Source organism: Seriola lalandi, unplaced genomic scaffold (assembly GCF_002814215.2).
Source record: "Seriola lalandi dorsalis isolate HSWRI2012SDOR001 ecotype SW California unplaced genomic scaffold, Sedor1 jcf7180002054553, whole genome shotgun sequence".
NCBI lineage: Eukaryota > Metazoa > Chordata > Actinopteri > Carangiformes > Carangidae > Seriola > Seriola lalandi.
In genome coordinates, this window is record NW_019525106.1 from 733,126 (window position 1) to 751,895 (window position 18,770).

Genomic DNA, 18,770 nt, shown 5'->3' on the forward strand with positions numbered 1-18,770 from the left:
CAGACATTCATTCAAGATGAAATGCAGTATCTCTGGTGATAGCCACAGCCTAGAGCCTTCATCAGGTCAAACCTTCTATTTGTCCAATGATATATATAAAAATTTACTATAACATATACTTTATCTTACAAAGCCCTAATTGCTTAGGCCACTGACCGAAAACACGTGATGGGAAGTGTGGCTGCAAACTCTTCATAGTCAGTCACTGGCCAAAGCCGTCGCTGCTCTAATCAAAGCAAATAAAAAACAAAACAACAAAAACTTTGAATAAATTTAAAAACCTAAAAGTAAAAAAGCAGAAATGAAGTCCAAAAATAAACATATGAAAAGGGGAAATGTTTGTGTCTGATACAGTTCAAAAACAATTCCTGGTTAAGATTTCCATCTAGTGTCTGCTTGCAAAGCTGCATGTAATGACAAGCAGGAATAGGTGACGAGATGAGGGGAGTGAGAAAGGAGTGAAAAGCTAAAGTTAAGTGAGGAGGAGAGCAGAGATGAGGAAGGTATGTGATGAAGAACAAGGAGGGGTGTTTAACACAGAGTCTTTCTTTGATAGTGTGGCTGCTGGTGTTGATATTTGTTTTGTTAAGAAATGACATATTGCAATTATATTGTTCATTGTTAATATGAAGGCTAACCTTAACTACTAAACCGGCCCCCGTTGCCATGGCGACAGTAAACATTCATGTTGCAGACTGAGCGAATGAAATCAGGGTGCTGGATTTTAAAGTCTGTGATGCTGATGTGGATGCATTGTAAATAGAGCACATCCCATACCCATCCAACCTGTAAAGAGACAACTGGTGTCATTTCCTTACCATTGAGTTTATTGTAATCATTCAGTCCATTTGCTGTTTACAGTATACTTGGCGTTTTCTACATTTAAGCTTTAATCAGTTGGCAGTTATCTTCATTAGTCCTGTATAGTCACTGGAACAGCCAACTCATCTCTTACAGGTGTTAATAGTTCAGCAGTTTGCACTTTGTGTAATTTCCTTTCCACACAAATCTACACAGTAAATTTCAGTCTTAAATCAACACTTAAAGAGTTAAATTTAACACTGTGTCTGAGTGTATTTGGTCCTTATCAGAATTAGTGTTAAATTAACTCTTTCCATAGTGTTAAAATTTCAGAGTAAAATTAACTCAAAATTTAGTAAAAAATTAACACTGGCTAACACTGTACAGTATTAATAAAAGTTAACACTACAGGTTAAATAACTCTGGAGAGAGTAAATATGATTCTCAGCAGTGTTGATAACTTACTCTACTGTGGTGTCAAATCAACTCTAATTCTAATGCTTTTTAACACTGCATTGAGCTATTGACGGTTAACACTGGACACTCATATAACTCTAATAAGTGTTAATTTTACACACTACTGTGTTGATGATTTACTCTGTTGCTGTGAAAAACCAACTCAGATAGAGTTAAATCCTAACAGTCATTAACACTGCACAGATAAATATGTAGTGTTATTTTTACACTTTTGTAGTGTCAAATTGCATCTATCTATAATAATTAAATAATACTTGTACCATTGAATAAAATCAATTTACCACAAAAATGCATTTAACCACTTCACTTTTAATTGTACAAAAGCACCTTTTCAAGATGCATTTAACATTTGTATTTTCAACTTTTAGTTGTACAAAAGCACTTAACTGTTCACGTACTGCAATTTAAAAAAAAAAAAAAAAAAAAAGTGAATAGTTGTGCAATGGGTGTGCCTGCCGTGCCAGGCACCACAATACAACAACTTGTTCACATGCACCACTTTAAAACCTTTGGAAAAACACAAGCCACAACGTAACAGTAAGGTCGTGTAACAGTGTACTTGCCCTGCCATTACAGAGCTCCAGGTGAAGTGAAAATAAGCATAAAAACAGTTAACTTTTGGTCAGCATAACAACGCCACCACTTTAGAACACTGACCTTAGGTCTGCATAAAATGGCAATATGGAACAACATACAAGGCGGTATCTGTTGTACCATACTTCATTTGAAAATCAAATGGTTTGAAGTAAAAAAAGATCATTTATGTGCAACACTTTTAGAACCTTGTCTGGATGGAGCTTGACCTTAAAAGGCGTGGTAATGGTTATCAAAACACATGGTTTCCATCAATTTTATACAGAGCAAAACACAGTTATCTTTTACAACAATCGTGTCAATCTTACAAAATACAGGCATTTCACATGCTACCTCAGTACATATAATGAAGTCACGACGGTACTCTGTACCATGATATTTAATCCATTTGGCAGAAAACACACTGGTTGAGAAAACAGTTCCAAATTTTGCAGCAATTGTTGCACCCTGTTTTAACTTAAAAAGTGTCACCATCTTTCCTGGACCTAAAATTAATCTTTCCTTGCTAAAAGATTCATGATACATTGACATATAACTTTGGTGCTTTTTGGCTAATGTCTTTGTAATGTTTTTAAAGCTTTTTAATTGTTGCTTGAAGAATTTTTGTTTGGCTTCGTAACGCATGCACCATGTGTGCAAAATCGGACCAATGTGCTTTATGCTACGAGGGTAATGCATCATGAAGTGATGCTTTGGCAAGAGATTTATTTCAGGAAATAATTGCTTGAACAGCCTATGATGATCAATGATTAAATGTTTGAGGTATATGGTCATGCCTTCTGACTGGACTGGTGAAAATACAATGTTAACAATATGTAGAAGCAAAAGTAGGAGATGCTAGTGTGTATCATCTGTCTCGATTAAATCACCAAATAGCGAAGGCATATTGCGTAACAAACACCAATTACGACTGTATGGCATTCAACCCCAAATCATTACTTCCACCCATCAACTTATCTGTTGGCAGAGGTGGACGGTTTCGCTGTTGATTGAAACCATAGTCATATACATGTATTCTACCAGCCACTTGTTCAGCACTTAGGAAGTTGCCTTGAATCTACTTCAGAATCAGTTTCACCTCAAACTGACCAACCCCCTCTAAAATATCATGCATTATATCTACAGCAAAGTTGTTGGCTGTGTTGAAATACTGAAGTGAATTCAACAGACAAACGCGTTTCACACCATATACATGAGGCGGCCTAGGATCTGTTTGTACAGTCTGATAGTGCCGTGCATGCGCATCAACAGTTCTTAAAACAACTTCCGGATCATCTTCACAGAATACGGTTTGAAAACAGTGTTTCTCAAGGAGACAGAAACGACAGCAATATCGAGTCCCAAATGACTCCACAAGGCCAAACAGACCATGCAAACCAAGATTGTCCCCAGTGACCTGAACTACAGTACCATGAATCGCATGTTCAAAAATTGGAATTTGAAGTGATGTGGTGATGTACTGCAAGATTAAAAAAGTAAATATTTCTCAGTTGTATACACCGGATCTAACAAAGATTTTACTTTAATCTAAAAGCTACATTGAGCTAACTAAAAACTATTTAAAAATTACCCATTCTTCTCCGTCATGTCAGCTGCCAGTATGTTCACCATTTTCCTTCTGGTTTCATCTGTCAGGGACTTGCTTCGATTATATTTATTTATTATGCGTTCCCCACCAGGTTTCTTGGCAAGAATGGATTCCACCAACTTCACACAAAGAGCAAAACAAATCAGTATGTTGAGAATACATCCCTTTAATAAGTAGGGATTTAAAAAAAGATCTTAAAAACAAATGGTCATTAAAATAACACTAAATTCTTTTTTATGGCCTAGGTGCCCTAAAAATAATTCCTGTTCTGCTCTGGTGTTATTGTGTTAATTCTTACGTGCTTGGCTTCTGTGTCCAGCCTCTGCCGTTTACCGGAAGGACCCTCTGAAAGGATGTCTGTATCTTGAGAATAAGATGAATCAAGGGTTGGTGGTTCAGACTGCTCAGGAGATGGTACCATGGAGACAGATTCTGACCATGATAGGAGAAGCAGATGGAAGGAAAAATATTAACCACAAGGAACTAGCATGTCCATTAAATACTGTAATATAAATTACAAATGTAACTGAGACAAACCTGTGTCATATTTGATGGTTAGCACTCCAGCTGAGGGATCCTTAACTACATCCTCAAATACATCGTCATCCAACTCAGTCCCCGAACTGTCAACAACCTTTACACCCTCTGTCACAGCTGGCACACCAAACTTTGCAAATGCTACAGGAGAAGACAAATGCTTGTGTAAACCAGACTTATGAATTCATGTTGGTCTAATACTCACACATATCCAATGAATCTGGAACATCACTTTTGAACAAACATCAATAAATTAATGTGTGACATAAAACTTATATTATTACTACTTTTTAAGCAAAGAAAGCATGCATTCAAACTTACTAAGTGTGATTACAGATGGTAACATTTGTACTCAAAAGTTACTATTACAGTTACTATTAGCACCTTAAAGCTTCCAGTGCAAAGCTTGATTCCAATATCAATTTCTTACCTGCAATCAAAAACTCTTATATGCTTATTATGATAACAAAAACACAAATATAACAATAAGTGCATGGTTTTCAACAGAGCAGCCAACGAGACCAACTTTTATGTTCAATTCGAAAATAAGAAAATGTGTTGTTTGTTTCAGGCCACCAAACAGCAGACAAATGATCAGCTTTTTGCAGAAATGACAAGCAGGGATCAGTTATACTTATGTTTAATCACGTCAGCTTATGAACTAATCAAATCACATCACAAAAGCTTGGCCTGGGACTGACATTACCTGCGTCCACTGTAACCACCGTTTATGATTCCAGCAACGTGCCTCAGCTTGTCTCAGAAATGTGACAAGTATCTCTTTTTACCATGTGACTTCACGTTAACGCAAATGAGAAAACAAACTTTGAGACAACAGCTGTTATGGCTGACGGTACATCACGCACTGCGACAGTAAGCATGATTTCACACGGACTACTTCCCTTTTTTTTTTACTTCAAAATAAAACACATGAGTCTGTGCTGTTAACTTTACCGTAGGCTACACGAAAAATCACTCCAAAAAACAAATATGATCCCACTTTACATTTTGCTGAAACAACGTTACGAGCCGTCTAAACTGATGTACGTCACAGAGCAGACCAAGCTGGAGGGGAGGCATGCGGTCAATTTCTCAAACATGTGCAAACTGCTTCCCAAAACCGAATACAGCTTTGTGTTACATCACATCATTTACCGTAGAATATAATGACTGAAGTTAATATGTTAATGCCTCGGCCGAGACTAATATCAAGGTTAGACTAGTTATTAACACAAACGTTAGCTAGTTTAGCCAACTCCCCTCACCAACACAGGCAAATGCTGATATAATATGAAATAATTAACTTAGCTGGTGGATTTGTTTGGTCACCAATAATAATAAATAAATAATTTTTAAAAATGCGCACATGCCGCACACTTGATGGTTAACGTTACTGTTGATTTGAACAGCCATTCAGCCAATGTGGGGGTTATTTTTTCTCAACTCACGGCAATTTTCACCAGAATTTAAGTTATGTTTAATACAACAAAACTATCTCTCCACATTATATTGCTAAGTTAATTGCCTTTTGCGGACATGGTCAAGTTCTGACACGCGCGCATTTTAAGCTAGGTATTCACTCGGTCACGTTAGCCGTCTTGTCGAATTTGGTGTTAAGATACAAAACCCGCTCAAATACGGGGGCCAACAACACATTGTTCTCCTAAAACACCGTTTCTTCTGAAACGCCAACTTAAAATTGGGTTAATATGGAAAAAATAAGAAACTTACCGCAGTCGTTCGACGGGGAGAAAAATGGTGTCCAGAAAAATACAAAACAGTTTGGAGGAGGAAGAGGTGGGCGGGGCTTTCCAGAGTCAAATTAACACGGCGTCTTTCAACTCCGGAAATTTTCACCAACACCAGGGGGCAAAAATAAATAAATAAATAAATAAAAATAAATAAAAACCAACACCAGGGGGCATTCATCTCAATCTGTTGTTGTAATAACTCCGAAAGAGTCAATGCACTTTGACACAGCATATTTAACACTGCAAAATTTACTGTGTGTGGTTAAATGTTTAAGATGAGTTAAAATTAATCAGTTTATTATACAATCTTTTTTAAGTCATCATCATCACTAATGCATCAGAAAATACTGTGGATATGATTATTGATATATATTTATATATATATATATGTGGCTTGAATAGTACAATTAAAACACTTCCTGTTTGAAAACTTGCTGTCTCTGATTTGTTGTGAAGGAACTCATTGTGACATAATGATAAAGTAATGAGGAACTATTCAGTAACAACTCTGATTTATCATTTTACTGACCTAAGCTATACAGCTGTAAAATCAACCACAATATGCTGATGGTTTCATTCTAGTTTACAGTGCAGTTCTGTTGTAATGTGTTGAAAATTACCCTCAAAAACAGCAAAATACTGCAAACGAGTGTTACGTAAACACAGACTTTGTGAACAAAACTGAACAAATGACCAGTGGTGAGGTCACACACACAGACACTGTGAAAGACAAAGTGCTTTGTATAAAACTTGGTGCTCAAAGCTCCCACACAGTGTGTTACACTGAAGTTACCAGTACAATTTTGACCTAATTTGTAAACATGTGAATCTAACTGGACAATGACCGTCAAATCACAAAGCAAAGTCCAATCAGAGGGGAGGTGATTCTGTTGCCTTCATACCACGGCATTTCAGGATGTGCCAGAAAGGATTAGTTTAGTTTTCTGCACTCTATCTGTACACAGACATTGATAAAATAATTTCTTTCAGTGTCTTTGTGTTACCCCACCACTAATGTCAGTGGTTCACAAATTTAAATCACATTCCTTTTTTTTTTCTTTTTTTTTTACACCTCTTCACACATACAAATTTGAATTTCGCATGCAAATATATTTTACAGGTTTACAAAGTTGATTTGCAACTACATTTGGAATCATTTGTGAACATCACTTTACAAGCTAAAAATCCTTTTTTAATCTAATTATTATATGTCATAAGTGACAAATGAAAATGTTGAGAGGCTTTTTAATTAAACCCTACACATTAAGAGCTAATGAGTGCAAATGATGAACTAAGATACTCTGGACGTATAGACATGGCAAATGTGAGATTCTTAAAAAAGGCAATGGCTTGTTTTCATCAATCAGGTTACTGAAGTTATACAGCTGAAATTACTTTGAGCCATTGGGAGAAATACATTACCTCACTAAACCCATAATCTACAGTAGCTGTGTAGTGTACCTCCTTACAGGTCTCATCCATATTTTAAATTGGACATAAGGTTTAAGATATAAAATAGCAATTTTCATGTAAGAAAATACACAAACATTCACTGGCCTCACAGCATCAGAGCCCCTTCATTGTTATAGAGCAAACTGGGATGACATTGCACATTTTAAGGTTCTCCCTTTGGTTTCTAACTTTAGAGGAGAGCCCCTAACCCCATGTTCACAAATATGAACATGCAGACTCTCTTCTGTAGTAAGATTGCCTAGATATCCATAATGACGTGATGTCGGGAAGGCAGGATAAGCCCCAAAAAACAGCATGCTGTAGAAATCCACTGTAATTTACTCTGGGAGAGGGATAAGAGGGAAAAGCAAGACTGTTTTGGTTCGAAAGCAACAACTACACCAGGAATTATTATGGAACAGCCACAGCGCACACTTTACTGCCATTCATTAAGCTTTGCTGTTTACCGTCAGCAGGCTGTTTCAAGCCAAGCTGATTTTCCAATTAGTCTATTGTAGATGACTACAACAAAAATGGAAATTGCCAGGTATAATGTTCTGAACATATTAAAAGCCTATACAGATAGATAGTTACTTAGTAGATACTGTATGATACTGAAACGATTAGCTGATTAGTTGATTACAGAAAATGAACTTCTTTTTCCAACTCATTTATCATGCAACTAATTTTAAGCAAAAATTCAAAAAATTCACTGGTACTAAAATGGGAATAAATAAATGTAAATAAATATTTACCAGTTTTATATGATAGTAAATTCAACATCGTCATAGGTTTGACTGTTGGTCTGACACAACAAGCAAACTGAATATGTTAACTTGGGCTTCAGGTAATATTGACAGGCCTTTTTTGCCATTTTCCTACATTTTATATTGAATCAATTATGAAAGAAAATAATTGTCACTTACTGATGATGAAAATAATTGTTGATTATTGCCACAGTACTCCTGTGACAGAATAATACTGCAATGCCACTCTGTGTGTTAATTACGTGACACAGAAAAAAATAAAGCAATTTGAATAAACACTGGAAAATAAAACAATTTAGGTATTAAACCTATACTTTGACACAGAGCCCCTCTACAAGACAAGTGCCACAAAATGGAGGATGAAGGGCCCATCATATTTGATAGTCTACTGCACTTCAGTGGTAGGCCTACAAATTACAGACAGATTTGAGATTGTGTGAACTATGTAGACCTAAATTATACGTAGTGAATTTAGGGCTTTGGGGTCTAAGAGCCGTGGGGCAGTTTCCTGTTTTGCTGGGTTGATAATACAGCCTTGACCCCGTATGGTTACATATTAGCTATTGTAGATTTAATGTCATAATTTTGTGTTTTATGTAATTTAACGTGGCTCACATTGCTTAGAGATTATCGACTCTTAATGCGGGCGGGGCTGGACATGTTCGACCAAACGCACAACTGCAGTGGGAACGGTACGTTCCCTAGACTAAATCGAGCACACCTGATACCAGGCAAACCTCGCCGCACTGCATGTGCTCATCCGGGTAACTCTGGGTATACCACATAACACAATCCAAAGCCTCCGATTAGCTGCTTTATCATAAACCTCTAGAGGTAATTTTTTTATTTCTGCACCCCAAAGTGAACCCTGACAGAAAATACTGAGAGAATACGAGCAAATCTCGACGTTTAAATCATTTTAAACAACCGTATTGAGCGTGTAAGCAGAGATAGGAAAGCACATTACTGAAACGTGACAGAGAAAAAGTTGTATAAGGGCTGATTCTGACCAATCAGAGTCCTCCATTCCTCCCTGCGTATTCATGTGGGTGGATCTGTTGATACAGAAAGGACGTCTTGCATGGACGACGAGTTTACCAGCCTTTACAATTTATAACCAATGCTTAGCCTGTTTCTGGGGTTAACTGTGTGTTTAATTTGTGAAGACTACTGCTGCTTGTGGATACAAACCTGAAATATTTGCGCGTTTGTTCTTTTTTGCGACCTAGAAGCTTGTTTTACACGGGCTTCACTCACGCCTCGTGTGATAGCTGGCGAAAGTTATACAACTTAAACACATCGCTAGTAGCTGCATACGGGTTTATTTCGAGCTTAATTCCGTAAAATGTGCTCACTTCGTCGTTGCTTCTAATCGAGACAGGAGTTGTGCCGTTTTTCTTGAGTCCTGCGGAGTCACCTGCTGTCCACACATGCAGCCGCTGCTGATCGGGAGACCCTACTCTGTGGATATGTTCATGGAGCAAGGTTAAGGTCAGACAAACCTCTAACGTTTCCCTACGAATCCACTGACCAGGTTAAAAACTACTTCGTCCTCGAATTTGAATGGACACTTAAATATTTTGCTGCCAAATCAACGCAAGAGGGCGTCTTTTTGTTGTTTTTTGGGAACCCCGTTCCCCTCCTTCTTACCCGACCAGGGATAAATAAAGAGGGCCGTCGACATGGTGGTCAACACCATCCACTGGTTCAGGAAAGGACTGCGGCTGCACGACAACCCGTCTCTAAGGGACTCTATCCGGGGAGCGGACACCCTGCGCTGCATCTACATCCTGGACCCCTGGTTCGCAGGGTCCTCCAATGTGGGCATCAACAGGTGGAGGTAAGGGGTGGGACAGGATGTCAAAATTTGTAGTAGTATGTGAGTGTCAAAGGGAATGATAGGTGGGTGGAGGGTTTAACCTATTAATTTTTTATCATTACTGGACCTCCAGTCTAAATCTAGAGAATCCTAATTAGAATCTTACAGATGATCCATCCAGATCTCCCACTTTCACTTAATTTACCACCTACCTGTCAGTCCAAATGTGCTACATGTTTGCATTTCTGGTTAAACACAGTCTTCTGTAGTCTTCTCCTACATTCGTTGTAAATATTGTAAAATTAGATATTAAAGGGTGTAAGTGATAAAGTGGACTTATATTTGATTGTTAATGTCACTGGAGATGGCCTACATTCGTTTAGTTTATTAAAATAAAACAGTTGATCACTCGATTTAAGCACCTGTAACTGACAATATCCTCTACTGCTGCTTGCAAAATCCTTTCTCTGTGGGAAATTATATCTTTAGACGAAATGGTGTATTTTTAGTTGTCAAAAGATGATGCACACTATTTAGGTCATCCATAAAGCTCAATTTCACACGTTTAGTATTGCTTAATCACTTATGAGACATTTTAGGATATGAAAATAGCCTATATTCCACCCAGTGTTGACAGGATGTCACCATCTGGAGGCTGACATGGTCACTCCCCCTTGAGTTGCAGACATGCAACAAAACATGGTGAAAAGTCATGGAAAACTCTGGATGAGATGAAGAGAAGCATAAGGAGAAGAGAAGCAGTACAACCTATTCTTCCTTGCCGTTTATATAAATGGCATGATGGTAGAATTGTATAAAAGGTAACCCAGCATCGGTGGTAGTCACATAGCCGGATCAACATCTGTGTAAAGGGGAGCGCTGCACTGTTTTGTTACACTTCATGCCTCTGATTATGGAATGCCAGCATGCTATCTTAATGATAGCACAGAGGCAGTGTTTATTACAGCAATATAGTGGGATCTTTGTGTATGGTGAAAAGGCTCCAGACAGTGAGTGTGGTGCCTAACCACCACCATGATACAAGCAATTTTTTCCCGCTTACTAACTGCTGCTCAGCCTTCAATGGAGGGGTAAGAAATTGGGTCAGTGTGTTATGGTCATTACATCATGCCATCTCACAGTTTTGACCTACATTAAACACACACACTTACCAGACCCTGCCCCACACCACCCCCTTTAGTCAGCTACATCACCTCATTTACAATGTGCACATTATTTCTAGCTCATCACATGCATCCTCATCCTTCAGCTTTTACCATATTATTGCGAGTACTTTGACAGTATTTCAAAGTTCAGTGGTAGTCAATGTTACTGCTCTGTTTCTGTGCGCAATAGCGCCACTTATAAGTGTTAGTGGAAAAATTATTAAATGATTCATTTGTAATAATAAATCTATAGACAACATAATATAGTTTATTAGTTTAAGAGACTGGGTAGACTGGGGAGTTTAAAATACTGCATGAAGGGATACATTTCTGCAAATTCATAGTATTAATTTTTATAATACATGAGACTCATTTCCTTCATTGGTACTGTTGGTTACAAGATCTCCACACTTTTTGAGATATGAGCCTATTACTCATCCAAGGCTTTATATTATCACGTGGATTAGGACACCTGCACATCAATTTCACTAGTGAGAAGGTAGCAGTTATTATTCTGTCCTTTGGTTTTCAGGTTTGATCTTGCCTTTAAGAACTAATAACCTGCTTTGTATGAATTTGTAAGGTTTTTGATACTCAAATCTTACAAAAAATGAAAAAGCATTTAGGCTTTAACCAAAGGTGCTATGTCTGTTTTGAACAAGTTCAGATTTGCTGTCATTGTGCTGATTGCACGACAGAGAAAAAGTTTGATTCAAATGCAGAAATACATTTGTCTTTCTGCCTCTCACTGTATTAAATGTTGGGAAGTTACCAAACTGACACAAGGCACAGTCTCGAGTTAAGTGTCTACGTGTGGTTGCTAGTAACATTTTGCAGGTGCAGTGCATGGTGGTTTGTGTGTCGACAAAAACTTCACCAGAAGAGGGCTGCCTGTTCACACACTTGAATCTTCCATTTCATCCACTCTCTTAATTTATGCAAGCTTTTTGTTCCGTTGTCTTTGTCGGAGTTTTCCCTTTCCTATAGTGTCTGATATAGCTTTTTGTCCATGTAATGGTCTACAAAGTCACAAGGTTCAAGGTACATGCCGAAGGGAGTACCTCTGTCAGGGCAAAAACCACTTCTCTCATTTGCATGAAACGCCCAGATCCATTTTTTGTTGTTCCTCTTGTGTAGAGATGCCTTGATGAGAATTACATTGTATATAGTCACAGTTGAGTAATTCTACATGGATCATCTGTAAACACTTTGTTTTGTGTTGTTGATTAACTGCCACATATGCTAACATGCTAAGCTACAGTTTGAGGCTTTTGAATGTCTAGCCATCTTAATTATTAACTCAATCAGAGGGGTCTAAACAGACATTATTGTTCTATTGAAATGTCACCCATGTGACACACACACACACACACACACACACACACACACCCATACCTTCCCCCTGCAGCAGTGGTTGTGTAGACCCAAATAATATTAATGGTTTCATGATTGCATTTTTTGTAACCTTGGTGTTAAGATGTTATCTTGCATGTATAATTGATTAGTTCATTCTGTCTGGTCCCAGGTTTTTGTTGAATTGTTTAGAGGACTTGGATGCCAGCCTGCGCAAAATCAACTCCCGCTTATTTGTCATCAGAGGCCAGCCTACAGATGTCTTCCCTCGTCTTTTTAAGGTACCAGAGATCACATAGATTAGAAGACACAGCTGTATACTTTTCTTTGCTTTTCTATGCTTTGAAATAAATCAAATTTTGATACTTCTGATACTGCCTTCCATATTGATTACATCGAACCTTCCATATTCAAAGATATTTAATATTTTAGATGAATAGAAACATCTTGGAATCTCTTATGACTCTTATTTCATATCAAGTGACCTAAGATTGTTCTGTTCAGAATAAAACAACAAATTCTAAATATGACTGTCCATGTGTGTATATTGCATTTTTTCTCAGGAATGGCAGATCACCCATTTATCTTATGAATACGACTCTGAGCCATTTGGCAAGGAACGTGATACCGCCATCCAAAAACTAGCCAACGAGGCTGCGGTAGAGGTGATAGTGCGGATTTCACACACGCTCTATGATCTGGAAAAGTGAGTAACAAACCTGTTTGGAACAATGTGAATTGTGCCTGTTGAATTGTGTGTGTGTGTGTGGGTGTGTGTGTGGGTGTGTGTGTGGGTGTGTGTGGGTTTAGGTTTGATTCCCTTTTAATGCATTTCCTTTTTTCTCTATTAAAGGATCATGGAACTCAATGGTGGTCAGCCTCCTCTTACATACAAGCGCTTCCAGGCCCTCATCAACCATATGGATGCTGTGGAGCTGCCTGCAGGGACAATCACATCTGAGGTCATTAAAAAATGTGCCACACCCATTGGTGATGACCATGATGACAAGTTTGGGGTGCCCTCCCTGGAAGAGCTTGGTAAGGTTTTTCTTTATTCGTGAGTTTGTGTGTATGTTGTCTGCATTGATACTCTGGCATTGCATTATATGTACAAATGCAAACCAGCACAGCCACAGACTTGTATATTACAGGCTTGTATATTTTGTTTTTTTAGGATTTGAGACAGAGGGCCTGACCACAGCAGTTTGGCCAGGTGGAGAAACAGAAGCCCTCATGAGGTTAGAGCGGCACCTGGAGAGGAAGGTAAAAAGACATTCTACTACACAGTATACACTGAAAAAAAATGACTGCAGTTACCATTACCTCTGGCTTTAGCTCACAACTCACCTTGCTCAAGTCTTTGTCTTAGTGTTGTGGACCATCAGTGGTGATTTAAACTTACAGTAAATATAAACATTGAGCCCAGACAAATTTCATCATCATCATCATGATCAACAGCATCTTTGTTTTGTCACCTCTTTTGAGCATCAAGTTTTGAGGCCTGAGACTGAAAAGTATCCTAACTTTCCTAACTTATTGATGTCTGTCATTTCTTCAAATGTTCAGTGGTATTATATAGTTAAAGCTGACCGACCATCTTTTTACAGGCATGGGTGGCAAACTTTGAGCGTCCTCGTATGAACGCGAACTCCCTGCTGGCCAGTCCCACAGGGCTCGGCCCCTACCTGCGCTTTGGATGTCTCTCCTGTCGGCTCTTCTACTTCAAACTTACTGATCTGTACAGGAAGGTACGAATGGCCACTGACAAGACATGAGCCAATACAAAGAATTTATTCTTGGAATATTTTTTTAATTTTTAAAGTAAGAGTGGAAAAACATTTATTTTGTGTAATGGTGAACGAGTCAAACTAGTCTATTCATGTTGCTTTTATGTTTTCTGTCTTATCAGGTCAAGAAGAACAGCACCCCCCCACTTTCCTTGTATGGACAGCTGTTGTGGAGGGAGTTCTTCTATACGACTGCCACCAACAACCCCTGCTTTGACAAGATGGAGGGAAACACTGTGTGCGTCCAGATCCCCTGGGACAGAAACCCAGAAGCGCTGGCCAAGTGGGCAGAGGGACGGACAGGTTTTCCCTGGATAGATGCCATTATGACCCAGCTAAGGCAGGAGGGCTGGATCCATCATTTGGCAAGGCATGCTGTGGCCTGCTTCCTCACCAGGGGAGACCTCTGGGTCAGCTGGGAAGAAGGCATGAAGGTAAGAACTAAGAAAAATACATGAATAGTACATGAAGCTACCTGTCTGCTGTCCTGGTGCCTATTGCTCTGATTTACATAACTACCATGCGTTGTCTCAACTGTCCCCTGTGTGTCTTGTACAGGTGTTTGAAGAGTTGCTGTTGGATGCAGACTGGAGTGTAAATGCTGGCAGCTGGATGTGGCTTTCATGCAGTTCATTTTTCCAGCAGTTTTTCCACTGTTACTGCCCTGTGGGATTTGGACGACGCACAGACCCCAGTGGTGACTACATACGGTCAGTCAGTACTTTCATCTGCATCATATGAATATAGAAGCACAGGCCTTTCATAATGTCCCATGCAGTTATTTAAATTAGAGGAAGATCACATGATTAACCTTGTGATCTCTTGTAGCCTCACAGGGGGGAAATGATTTGTCGTGGTTGCATAAAGATTTCCAAAATATGAACAAATTGTTTAAGATTTCATACAATTTTTGTTGAATTTGTGATAATGTGGTTTATCAGCATCACACGACAGAAGTTCTCCCAAATGTGATGCAATCATGTGCAGTAATTGGTAAACAGCGATTAAAAAAAATTGTGACCTTATTTCCACTTTCACACTCGGTATTAATGATGGTTGAATCTCAGACAAGGCGGTCACAAATTTCTGTAGTGTGTTACATTAGTCTTCCTCACCTTATATCATGTTCCACCCAGTTTTATCATAATTTTTTTCATTCTACATCTGTTTTCATTTTCTTCTTTGTCTGCTTACAGGCGTTATTTACCTATATTGAGGGGCTTTCCAGCCAGATACATCTATGATCCCTGGAATGCCCCAGAGGAAGTGCAGAAGGCAGCCAAGTGTATCATAGGAGTGCACTACCCCAAGCCCATGGTGAACCATGCTGAGGCCAGCCGCATCAACATAGAGAGGATGAAGCAAATTTACCAGCAGCTTTCCTGCTACAAAGGACTGGGTAGGGAAATGACTCAGATACTCAAGCATGCATTTTAATGTATTTTTTAATATCTGGAATTCTACCTGGATTTATACAGATAAACATTTGTCCATGAAAATAGCCTGTCAATACCAGCCTGCAATACCAGCAAGCCTGTGTTATGAGACCCAACCCCATAAACCACAATTTCGGACAGTAGATCTAAAAGCTAACATACTATGTTCTTCATTGCTTTGCCTCACAAATGCACAGCACATAGTATTGCATTACTATTTATTTAGTTGCACTGGAATAAATTATATTGTTGTGTGATTGATAAGGGGCATCTGACAGATAGAATACCCAAAGTTGCGCTACTATTTCATTAAACTACATCAGCAACCACCCAAGTACAAAAAACTGACACATGTAAAAACATGATGTGCAAAAAAAAGCCTAGAAATGAAGAAGGTGAAGGATTCAGAAAGTTAATTTGAAAATCCTAATTGTCACGTTTTGTTGTCTGCAAATATTATCCATACACATCCATGTTGTTCTCCAGGCCAGATGTCAGCAGTATTTATTGCTTTCAGGTACTGCAGTTTCAAAGCCTTGGTGTATTATTAGTGTCAGATGGCTGTTTGATCTAATTTGACCAAAATTGCAGTCACCAGTAATCACCACACAAACATTATCATCAATCAGCTGCTTTTGGTGCCTTCAGTGTCAGGCACTTATTCATTAGCTTTACTAAAAGAGTTTACTGGTGTTTGTAGTAGCTGCCAAACATTCAACAATGCTCCTGAGCTAAAGAACCATTTTATCATCATGTCAAAGAAAAAACTAATCTTCGTTATTATTTTCTCAAAGAAACATTGTCTTGTGAGTAAATTAAATGCTTTGGTCTCTTTGCAGGCCTGCTGGCAACAGTACCTGACAATCCCAGTAATGGTCCAAGAGGCAGTAATGCTGCAGGAGTCAACAGAGGGACCAGTCATGGTCCAGGAGGGCCCTCTGAAGCCCTGTCCATTCAGGAGGGAACGTCTCGAACAGGTACACAGGCTAGATGGTTGACATCATCGTTGGTTAAAATACATTTAAATTGTACAATGCAGACAAGATACTCATGTTATTTACTCAATTTCATCACACTCATGGCTAAAATTAATACCCATGAGACTTGGGAAAGTTGGCAACATGATATTTGTTATGTTCAAATATTGAATAAACTACTGTTGTTCTGCCAAAACAACTCAGTTATTAAAAAACAATAATATGCTCTAAGTCAAGACGCTATACTGCAAAGAAAAGTAATAGCCTAATAAGTATATTCACTTGTTGAACTAATTGATGTCAATGTTTTATATTCTATTCACAATATAAAATGTAAGATGATACCAAATTAATTTCAAATAATCTCTAACTGTTATTATGACCTGTGTGTTATCTTTTAACGCAGAAAGAGGACCGTCGACGCAGAAGAGGCGCTATGAAGAGGCTCCATCCAAGAGCAGCTCTAAATCCTGGAGGCAGAGCAAATAGCGTGTAAAAGACTGAATACAAAGGTTGTCAGTCTGTATCCTCTGGTACCACCCTATCCTGCAGCGCACACAGCTAACACAGTAATAACTTTAACTACCAACCATGGAGTAGACAGAATGTGGGTGGTGGATCAAGCAAGTACTATTGGCCGTCAGTCTAAAGGACTCTCCACAGTACATGATATATGTAATGAGTCAATCAGTCACGTGTCTTCAGATACTGTAAAACACACCACACATCTCAGGAACAGATGAAGAAACGTGGAGAAATTGGTCGTAATTGAGAGAATAAAGCCTTACACATTAAGGTAAAAAAAGGCAAACACAAAGAATCTCTTCACATTAGAGTGTTGTGAGGCCACCTGTTGTCTTCCACTACAGTATTTGTGGCCTCCACACCATTATGTGAAAATGTCAAAATCTCCATCTGTAGTGATGGGAATCAGAAGATATGTACAGCAGCTGACACCCTCGCCCATTGTTGGCACACTGACTCAAACAGTAGTAAAGGAAATTAGAAGCAAGACTGTCAGGTTTGGCAATAAAGCAAACCTTACAAAGGCTGTCATATACTTTGTAAATATTTATTGTTTTTAATTTCCAACTTTTGTATATTTGGTCATGGAATTTCACAACTTCTTTTGTAAATAATGTTACCAAAACTCGAAAGTTCTACCGTGAATGCATGTGCTTTTGTTTCCCATGTTAAAAGATATATTATTTTTGTATTTTTGACCAAATTCTAAGTGTATCGAAATGGCAATACAAGACAAACGTTGTATATTTGTTTTATTTGCACTATAATACAAACTTTATTGCCATCATTCTCTTCACACAAGGAATTGAATACCAGTAATTGTGAACAGTATTTAAAAAAACTTGAAATTTGTTTGTTGCAAAATGTACAAATTGAATTGTTTTGTGTTTTGTTAATCATTTGGAAAGGAAATTGATCTCAGAGTCTCCTGCTGCCGCTCAGTAGATAGGACAGATCATTCTATTTTAAGGAAATCTGGAATCTCCAAGAATGTGAGATATGTTCACAGCTAACTAAGAGAAACTATAGTTTAAGTTATACATTTTACATTTAAATGCCCATATTTTTGTTTGTCTAATTTACACAAATGTTTGGTGCACATATGGCTGATTGGACTGTAAAGCTGCCTATTTATGTTTTTGAGTTAAGCTGTATTGTTTAAATACTACAACTTCATCACAATGGTTTTTTGGTTTCAAGGTGGATTGTACAACATTTTGTACATTTTGGGAAGGTCCTCACAACGATACAATACACCCACAGTCATCGTTGGACTGTCATCAAATCCCGGTGGGCCCTCAAAAAAAATCCATACCAGCACTGTCAGACACATATGCCTCTTTACCAGCCCTCTCTGTGTGCCTGTCATTCAGGGTGTGCATGAGAGCGTGCTCACTGGCCTCACTGCCAACATTTCAATTCTCACCGTCCATCCACCATCTGCCTGAACCCTCCAGTCATTTATGTTGCACCTCTTGGGCTGGGAGAGGTTGCATCATCATTCGCAGTGACTGATGAAGTTTGTTGATCTCATGCAATAGATTCTTCTTACAACTAATATGTTGACTTTCCAAAGCAGAAAATAAGTGGATTCAGTAAGATTGATAAGAGGTGAAGACACCTGTGTGAAAATGTAACACCTTTTTTTTCCAATCTGCAAAAAAATTAAAAAGACAACCATGAGCCATCCTGCACCTGCAGGGGAACCACAAAGAACAAGAGTCCATTATTTATTTATTA

At 38.4% G+C, this 18,770-nt stretch overlaps 1 protein-coding gene and 1 long non-coding RNA gene across 2 annotated transcripts; one reads left to right on the plus strand and one right to left on the minus strand.

The window, feature by feature from the left end:
• Positions 1-1,567: 1,567 nt before the first annotated feature.
• On the minus strand, positions 1,568-5,130 carry LOC111661754 (uncharacterized). The gene is made up of 4 exons (XR_015437815.1): positions 4,704-5,130; positions 3,998-4,138; positions 3,759-3,892; positions 1,568-3,579 (listed from the first exon to the last, which is right to left on the minus strand). It is a non-coding gene; the product is annotated as an uncharacterized LOC111661754 (long non-coding RNA).
• Positions 5,131-9,021: 3,891 nt separating this feature from the next.
• cry1b (cryptochrome circadian regulator 1b) lies at positions 9,022-18,749 on the plus strand. Its single transcript, XM_023415512.2, has 11 exons — positions 9,022-9,807; positions 12,478-12,586; positions 12,869-13,011; positions 13,159-13,343; positions 13,480-13,568; positions 13,913-14,053; positions 14,215-14,526; positions 14,651-14,802; positions 15,289-15,491; positions 16,368-16,505; positions 16,912-18,749. Exons 1-11 carry the CDS (start codon positions 9,650-9,652, stop codon positions 16,992-16,994), a joined length of 1,713 nt encoding a protein of 570 aa, XP_023271280.1. The 5' UTR covers positions 9,022-9,649; the 3' UTR covers positions 16,995-18,749.
• The last annotated feature ends 21 nt before the right edge of the window (positions 18,750-18,770 follow it).

Bases quoted from the DNA above. Each gene is read 5' to 3' on its own strand.
- cry1b (XM_023415512.2), top strand. From the start codon at position 9,650: ATGGTGGTCAACACCATCCACTGGTTCAGGAAAGGACTGCGGCTGCAC. The intron at 13,569-13,912 runs GTAAAAAGACAT...ATCTTTTTACAG, and splicing joins AGCGGCACCTGGAGAGGAAG to GCATGGGTGGCAAACTTTGA. The intron at 15,492-16,367 runs GTAGGGAAATGA...GTCTCTTTGCAG, and splicing joins TTCCTGCTACAAAGGACTGG to GCCTGCTGGCAACAGTACCT.